Genomic DNA, 9,003 nt, shown 5'->3' on the forward strand with positions numbered 1-9,003 from the left:
TTTGCAGAGCTTTCAAATTCTTTGGGGTGGCAGAAACACGCGTGACTTTCTGTCACCCCAAGAATTTCAATCATTTTGTACATTTTTGTATTTTTTTTACAACTACAATAAACTATTATATTCATATTCTTCAAAATATATTTTTCCCTACAAATTATAATTCGTATTTAAACACTTATAATCAAGGGTTTAAAACCTAAATTTAAAGATATTTGAAGGGAAGAGTATATTAATAAAACTCTCTTTGTCAACTAAAAGAGGGTGAAAGACTATTTAACAAAACAAAATGTTGCTATTTACATGTGATTTTAACATCTCTAATTTTTACACAAAAATTTTAAAAAAATATTTCGAGCAAATAAAAAATTTGCTTTTTTTTACAAAGGAGCGTGGATTAAAACTCGTGGTTTTCTGTCGGTTTTGCAAATTCATACATAAATCACTGTTCAATTTGTTTATTTTCACATTCGCCTCATTGTGAAGTTTTGAAAACTAAGGTGAGACTTTTTGTTGAGATTCTTGAGCATCGAACCCAATTTGACAATTATATGGGTCTCACTACTATATTTTTCACTTATTTTTCTAGTTTTTGACTCAAATATTTTACTAAATATATGTTTTGTTGGTCCATGAACTGTAAAACAGCTTCCAAATTCCTTAAAAAGTTTAATTTAATGCTCAGGAAAAATATTTTGCAAAAATAAAAAATTTGCATTTATTGTCAAAAGACAGGGTGCTAGGCGGGCTTGACATGCAAAATGAGGCGAATCATGACATGCAAAACAAGGTGGGCTCCGCTCACAAAAAATAGGGCGGGCGTCTGACAAGCAAAAACGAGGCGAGCTTGCGGACAGAAAAAGAGGCATGATACATCGCACAAATTGAGGTCAACCTTGTGCATGGAAAACGAGGCTGGCTCCGTGCACGCCATAAAGATGAGGGCTCTGTGGACGTAAAAAGATGCGGGTTTCTAGCATGCAAAACAATGTGGACACCTCACATGCAGAACGAGATGAACATGGGCACACATGACGAGGCGGGCTCTGCGCACGCTGAACGATGTGAACTCTTGGGTGCTTAGAAGACGAGTTGGGCCATGCACGGAAAAATATATTTTGAAGAAAATGAATATGATAGTTTGTTGTAGTGGTAAGATAAATGAAATAAAAATTAATAAAAATGATTCAAATTCTTGGGCGTGCCAGAAAGTCATGCGATGACTTTCTGTCACCCTCAAGAATTTGAATCATTTTGTGCTTTTTTGTTACTTTTTCTTACCACTTCAACAAACTATCATATTCATGCTCTTCAAAATATACTTTTTCATGTAAAATGAGGTTGGCTTCGTGCACACTAAAACGATGCAAGCTCTGTGAACGCAAAATGAGGCAGGTTTCTGGCACGCAAAACAATGCGAACACCTCACATGCAGAACGAGAAGAACACATTCACACATGATGAGGTGAGATACGCGCTCGCAGAACGAGGTGAACTCTCGTGTGCTTAGAAAACGAGTCGAGCTTCACACACTGAAAAATATATTTTGAAGAACATGAAAATGATAGTTTATTGTAGTGGTAAGAGAAATTTATAAAAATTAACAAAAATGTACCAAAATGGTTCAAATTCTAGGGGTGCCACAAAGTCACGAATTACTTTCTGCACCCCAATAATTTGAATCATTTTGTACAATTTTGTTAATTTTTCTTACCACTACAACAAACTATCATATTCATCCTCTTCAAAATATACTTTTCCCTAGAAAATATATTATAATTCATATTTAAACACTTGTAATCAACGATTTAAAACCTAAATTTAAAGATATTTGAACGGAAAAGTATATTAATAGAACCAACCAAAAGAGTGTGAAAGCCTACATAACAAAACAAAATTTTGCTATTTTTTTTGTATAAGCCTACCTAGAGGTGATTTTAACATCTCTAATATTTTCCAAAAATAAAAAATAAAAAAATACACTACATATACATTTTAACATCTCTATACTGTTCTTATTTTTTTTTTTTACTTTTCAACTTAAATATTCTACTAAATATACACTTGTTGCTCAATAAATCGTAAATTCTCTTCTAAATACATTATAAAATAAAAAATTTAATGCTTACGAAAAATATTTTGAAAAAAATAAAACATTTGTATTTTTTACAAAAAAACGTGAATTAATGGGCATTGTTTAGTCAGCAAGCAACCAAAAGGTCAAGGGTCTCTAAACAATCGACAAATTCTAAGTTTGAATTCAACGTCATACGTTAAATAATCTGCTCTGGCTTTTCTTGCAGGCAACATCCTACAAGTTTCTCCTCTGTTTTCTAAGAAAAAGAAAACGATGGCCAACCTTTCACCTAACCGAATCAAAATTAAAGGCTGTTTCTGAACTTCGAATATTTGAAAGACAGTAGTATATAATAAGATTCTCGACAAATTGTAATTTACATGTAATTTCTCAATCATTTATTTAAAAATAACTGTAAAATGTATATGTGCTTCCACTGATGGTACTTTGTAAATGTCTAAAAGAAAATGTACCTCTGGTAACTTGTTAACTAACAGTAGGACTAGTATTACTGATTTGGTCCGGGTGAATCACAATTCCACGAACTTGTCGTGACCGGCTGCTTCTGCGTGAAGTTGGAGCCAAGGAAGACATTGGTTCGACATTAGGTGGTATTGCAGCTTCAGGTGAGTGGCCAGATATGCAGAGGGCACCGGAATCATCTTGCTCCCAGTAAACTTCTACCATAGTCCCTCTTGGATTTTCAGCGGAAGCTGTCCCTGGAATCCCCACAAACCTAGCTCCTACAGGTATCTGCCAAATCATTGAAATAAGTTAGTGTAAAGGAGGAAGACATGAACTTATGCCGGCTTTTATTGTCGTTGCCAGTGTATCTTGCTACGGAGTACTACAAAGGGAGTGAAATTGTGCTTACCTCGACATAGGCTCCGGATGTTAAAGTGAGAGGGACCAACCTCCCCTCGGCTGTGGCAGTTTCTAGCTCTGCCTGCCTCGCAATATTCAAGAAAACTTCTTCAAGAGTTGTAAGACCAAGTTGGATGTCTGATATACCGAATTCACTTTCTCTGTCTTGTAGCTCCGCAAAAAAATTCTGCAGAAGATTATAAAATCCAAAGGAATAAGAACAGTGGCAAAACTGCAGACTCCGTAACTGAGACTCTTCTGTTAAGAACAAGTCATTCATAGTAGTTTCATTTAATCGAGTATATACAAGAAAGTAGAAAGTGAAATGATTACCTTCAAAAGCCCCTCTTTGTCATGAGGAATAACAAAAGTCAGAAAGGCCTTGTTCTCTTCTTTCGGTAAAACATCCAAATGCTGTCGAAACTTTTCCCTTGTTAGAAATTAACCTTTCTATGTGTAAAAAAAGTTTTAAATCATTTTCACAAATTAACATACATCTTTAAAGAACTGCTTCACAGCCTCATGGTGAGGTGTAGTAACTGCATCCCTGTTTGGAGAACTTTGTCCATTGGTGCTTCCAGTGAAGCTCACATTAGCAATAAAACCAGTCCCAAACCGGGACTTAAGCCTGATTGAAGTTCCAATACAACGGAGCCTACCCTTTGCCATTATTCCTATACGGTCACTTAAAATGTCAGCTTCTTCCATCGAGTGAGTGGTAAGGACAATTGCACGCCCTTTTTTCGCATCCTCTATGATGTCCCACACATGCCTTCTTGTTATTGGATCCATACCAGTTGTCTGCAGATCATAAACTAAATCATATAAATGTCGAGTGTCTAGATAAACTTTTTCTCGTTGGTATACGCTGATAGTTGTCATTTAGTATAAGGGTTGATTCTAGGCATGCAGCTTAAATAAAGGTCTGATTATTATATCAGTTTAATATGAGGCTTATTATCTAATTAGCTTAATTCAGGGCTAATCTTCAGAGCAGATTTATGTCCTGATGTCCTATGTAATCTCTGAACTTTATTTTCAAATATAATGGGGAAAAAATTCTAATTTCCATACCGGTTCATCTAAAATGACTAACTTTGGATCACCAATGAGGGCTATCGCAAAGCTCAGGCGACGTTTCATTCCTCCACTGTAACTCCCAGCTCTCATTTTGGCTGACTCAGTGAGCCTCACCTCTGCCAATGACTTCTTAGCAACCTACATATCAGAAGAGCATTCATCTTTAGTATACCAAGAGTTCAAACACTATCGAAGAAGGCATGTGAAATACTGGGAAGAATTACTCATTTAATTAGCATAGCACATACCAATTTGATTGAAGACGGGGGCAAGCCTTTGATACTAGCAAACAGGTGGAGGTGCTCTTTGCCAGATAATGCATCCCACAGAATATCGAACTACGACCAAAGACAACATAAGGATTCTAAGTCTAAATATTTCACTGATGGATTTTAAGTCTAAATATTTCATTGAGTTGCTGCAACACGACGAAAACTATGTAATTTGCATATTTTTTAATATTTGTGTGAGCGCGTTTATGTGTGTTTGTGTAAGGAGGGAGAGCAGTTCACCTGCGGACAAACTCCTATCATTTTTCTAATTTTTGCCATGCCGACCGAGCTTCGAGCAGAATATCCATAAATCAATGCTGTTAACAATATAGTTTATAATTTTATCAATGATTTCATCCAAGAATTGCTTTATCAATAAACTAAAAAAACGAAGGAATAGTATTACCATCTCCGCCTGTCACTGGTGTGATTCCAGTTAGACAATTGATTGCAGTGGTTTTTCCAGCTCCATTTGGTCCAAGTAAACAAAATAACTGATCCTTGGAAAAGTTCACCCATAAACCCTGAAGGTTATTCAAAAGATATCCATTGTTACTACATCATTTAATTGAAAAAAACTGGTCAGATACGCTGTGTCTGCGTTATATTGTTTGTCTCAAGCATTACAATATGAATGATGGCTGATGAAAATCATGAAATATCCATAAGTTTACCTCAGAAGGCGATTCCTCTACGCAGCTAAGTGATACAAGATGTCCTTTCAGTCTCTCAACTTTTTTCTAAATACAAAAAGTCAGAAAAGGTTCTTTACCTTGAGGGCATGGTAAGATGAAGTCCTCTTGCAACTACAGCAACCAATTTTGGTGGTTCCTGGATATGTCTTGACAAGGCCACGTATCTGAACAGCAACGTTTGAATCTACTATGCCCTCCCTAGTTTGCTGTTTTACAATGTTCTCCTCTTCAAGGACATCTTCATCATCTGCAGTAAGTTGCTCCTGTGATGGAACTGAACCTATGCAACTGCAAATGCCGCCCTCTATGAAAAGAGAGGAAAAACATCGCCATAAATATCATCTAACAGCACAAACTCAAGCACAACCTGAATTTACAGTGTTATTTACCTTTCACTTTGTTTCCACCTTTCCCAAACCAGTACCAAGGATTTAAAAAGTAAAACACCGATTTTCTCACACCAGAAATGTTGGGGATGATATTATCGAAGTAGATAGCCAGTACAAACCAGAGGAAGAACGTGACCACCAGCCATACATATATGTCATTCTATCAAAGTTTAAATGAAAGTATTAATTATTAGAAACAATCAAAAGACTTATAAACTATTGTATATGTTGGGGTTTGAAGATCAATGTGTTTACATACAATTGTTATAACACATTCATCATCATTTGGTGCACACTTTGTTCTTCTACTCCAGCTAATCCCAATATCTTGAGGAGTGGATGTTGCACCAGCTAGTAACTGTAGAGCTTTGGCAAGAAGATTAGGTGGAAAAAATGACCAGATGATTCGGTAGGTCTTGGAGATACTATTAGAATACGGAAATCCGAACGCTGTAACAAGCTGCAAGGAAAAAAATGGCTATTAATACCATTAAACTAACAACCCGTAATACAAAATGTTGAACTGACAATCTTACCTGGGTCATAAAACCAACAATAAATATAGAGAACCCCACAGTTGTTGATGATGATGATTTGCTTATGAAGGCTGACAACATAAAGGCGAAACCAAGCTGCATGAAATGTTAGAATGGATGGATTAGAGGTTATTATAAGGATTGCTTCTTAAAAACATTTCAGCAAGTACAATAATGAATCAAAACAAGTATTTACAAAAAACAGTCTTACCATATTGAGTTGGAAAAGAAAGAAGACAAGGAACAAGACCAGAAAACTGTTGTTAAGGAAAAAATCAAACTGAAACATCATTCCAAAGAGAACGATGAAAAGTGATGAAAGAAGCGTAATAATTCCCTCCCATGTGAGCCATGAGAACCAGTATGCAGTATCATAGAGACCCATCATTGTCATTGCCTGTTGGCCAAAACAAGATAAAACATTATAACTAATTGATAATGCAAAAAACACTGCAGTAATACTTAGACCCATTTAACTGGACAGAATCACACGCATTAACATAAAGCTGCTTTAGATCCATCACCTGTCTAAGCTTTAGTTCTTTCTCTGTGATCAAAGAAGTCATTTGAAACACAAAACCAAACATGGCAGTTGCAAGAAAAAAGGTCGGTCCTACTGTGTCCAACGCAGAGAAAAGCTCCATTGCAGGGTGTGCAAATTCCTTGAATGCAACAAACCAGCTAAAATTTGGATCTGACAAGTCATTATGTGAGAGCCAAGGTCAAGCTTAAAATCATGCAAGTAAGGCTTTCTGCAAACAATAAAGAACTATGAGAAACAAAACCTATTACCTCCAATCAGAGACCGTGCAATTTCACGCTCAGCAGCAATTTGGAGCGGAATTTGAAATTTGAAAGTGGGATCTTCATATTGCCCTCGTTTTGCAACAGGAGTAGAATTAGTCTGTATGCCATAGCTGATAACAGTGGCGTTTCTTTCCACAAAATGCAAAGCTCCTGGGCAGTGCATAGGATTACTATACAGCCATGCATCCACTTCAGCTGTTGTCCTAAATGATTTGACCTTCACAAATAAACAGCACGACAAGAGTTACTATCCGATATTTTGATATTCAGACTTTCTTATGCTAAATTTGGATTTTCAAGGATCCTGCAACGAAAACAACATACTAACACCATACCAATCATCACTTTGTTTAGACAACAAACGATGCACATGAACAAAACATAACACAAACTCTCTGAACCCACCTACAAAGATAAGCAAAAAGGATTAAGATTCCAATTTTTTTCCCCTCCATTTAGCCTAAATTTATCAACCACCAATCCTAATTTTTTCTTTTTTTTTTCATATTATAATTTTGAAAAGTTTCTTTGCAGTACATATAACCCAAGGAAAAAAAAGGTTCAAACTCATACATTTCAGAAATGAATACTTCAGCATCATCATATAATTTCATACAATTTTCACATTCAATGAAAAAAAATATAAAATGCGCACGAATAAGCAAAAACAATAACGCTACTACAATTTTTATTTGTCAAAAGTTTGATCCTTTTAAGTGTTTCTCGCTAACTTTATCAGTTGTCTTGGCGCTACATAGATAACTTTGAATCTCATTTATTTGTAAATCTGGTATGTGCACTCATAAATCAAAAAAGCAACTCCATTAAATTAAACAAATTAATATGCCCATGGTCAAAATCTCAAGCAAGACCCAATTAAACTCTCGCACAGCTGACGTGGCCAAGAAATATCAAATTTTTATCATTTCCACAATTAAAATTTAGAAACTAAAAAAAGAAAAGCAAAAATAGCTGCAACATTTTTCTCTCCCATTTTCTCGCTAGCCAAACACGAGACAAGGCAACGAAAATTCAAACTCCTGCTCCTTACCTTACCCGAAGGAATTGGCCTACCGGGATTATTATCCCTAATAGCGCCGACGATTCTCTGAATTCTCGCGCTGTCGCTTCCGCTCCAGACGAAGTCAAAACACGGCATCTTAATGTAGTACTTGTCCTCGCACGGCGGGATCGGCGGGGCGGCCAGGGCGGGAGGATTGGCGACGCTCTCGAACGCCGTGGAGGAGGCGTTGCGCGCGTCGATCGCCTTCTGGATGCAGAAGATGAGGAAGATGAAGAAGAAGGAGGAGAAGAGCTGGAGAAATGTGGCCCTCTTGTTCCGCCATGAGAGGAGGAGGTTCTTGCTGAACAGCGCCTTGAATTGCTGGTGCAGCAGCGGAAACCCGCTCCGCAAAGTCATGGTTTCCTGAGAGCTTTTGCGGTGGATATTTTGAATTTTGAGAGTTTCGTGAGCAGGGTTTTTTATACTGCTTTTCCAGTGGACTCGCGGCCTTTTGTTTGGGAAGGCGCGGTCACGCGTCGAGTACCGGGAGGTGTAGGTGGAAATGGAATACCTGAATTGCCCGTTTGATTCGACGGATTTGCCACTGGATTTTGAGCTTCTTTTCGGACAAGAACGAGATTTCCTACCCAATTTTTAATTTTTTATGTGAGATTTATTTGGTGTTTTGTAAAAGAAGCCTGAGAATTTTTATTTTTATTTTTTAATTTTTAGAGGAAAGCCGGAGAAATGTTGGTGATATTTCCTGGTATTTATTCAACTTTGCAAAGTTGACCTTTCTTGTTTTTTTTGCTTTAATTTTTTAATTAGTGGGGTCGTTATTTTCTAGGGTAATCAAATAATTAGGCGTTAACTATTTTATATTGCCCCCTGATTTCTCCATTTGCAAGTTACACGCTGTTTTGGTGAGAAAATTTAAGATTACTATGAAATTTTAAAATGATGAGATTTATTTTGTAGGATTTGTGAATTTTCTTGTTTGATTAACTTAAAAGAATAATATAATTTGAATACAGAATTTGCTATTTTTAAACCCTCACCCATAAAAATTTGGAAGTGACACTTATTTACATGAAATTTAATTAAACTTCATAATTCGGTTCCAAATTTCAAGTTTTTATTCTCCACGGAAATTTTAAATTTCTATGTTTATGAATCCGAACAAGTTGATTGGTGCATGACAATGTATAAATTCTGACTTTTGTCAAAATTTCAATTTTATTTTCTTCATCCAAACATGTGTTACTGTTTTTAAGTTTGTCTCT

At 36.3% G+C, this 9,003-nt stretch overlaps 1 protein-coding gene across 2 annotated transcripts; it reads right to left on the reverse strand.

Moving 5' to 3' along the window:
* Positions 1-2,405: 2,405 nt before the first annotated feature.
* On the reverse strand, positions 2,406-8,461 carry LOC137742478 (ABC transporter A family member 2). 2 transcript variants are annotated; one of them, XM_068482359.2, is made up of 16 exons: positions 7,769-8,461; positions 6,703-6,934; positions 6,435-6,604; positions 6,122-6,307; positions 5,911-6,006; positions 5,634-5,834; positions 5,375-5,534; positions 5,063-5,289; positions 4,697-4,814; positions 4,531-4,607; positions 4,267-4,356; positions 4,013-4,156; positions 3,434-3,739; positions 3,272-3,352; positions 2,949-3,125; positions 2,406-2,827 (listed from the first exon to the last, which is right to left on the reverse strand). In XM_068482359.2, the coding sequence occupies exons 1-16, from the start codon at positions 8,135-8,137 to the stop codon at positions 2,561-2,563; spliced, it is 2,901 nt and encodes a 966-aa protein (XP_068338460.2). In that variant the 5' UTR covers positions 8,138-8,461; the 3' UTR covers positions 2,406-2,560. The 2 variants fall into 2 exon arrangements, with proteins under 2 accessions (XP_068338460.2, XP_088536201.1); XM_088680075.1 differs by having other exon boundaries at positions 7,774-8,206.
* Between the last annotated feature and the right edge of the window lie 542 nt (positions 8,462-9,003).

This window comes from Pyrus communis, chromosome 11 (assembly GCF_041283825.1).
Source record: "Pyrus communis isolate YQ-2024b chromosome 11, ASM4128382v1, whole genome shotgun sequence".
NCBI lineage: Eukaryota > Viridiplantae > Streptophyta > Magnoliopsida > Rosales > Rosaceae > Pyrus > Pyrus communis.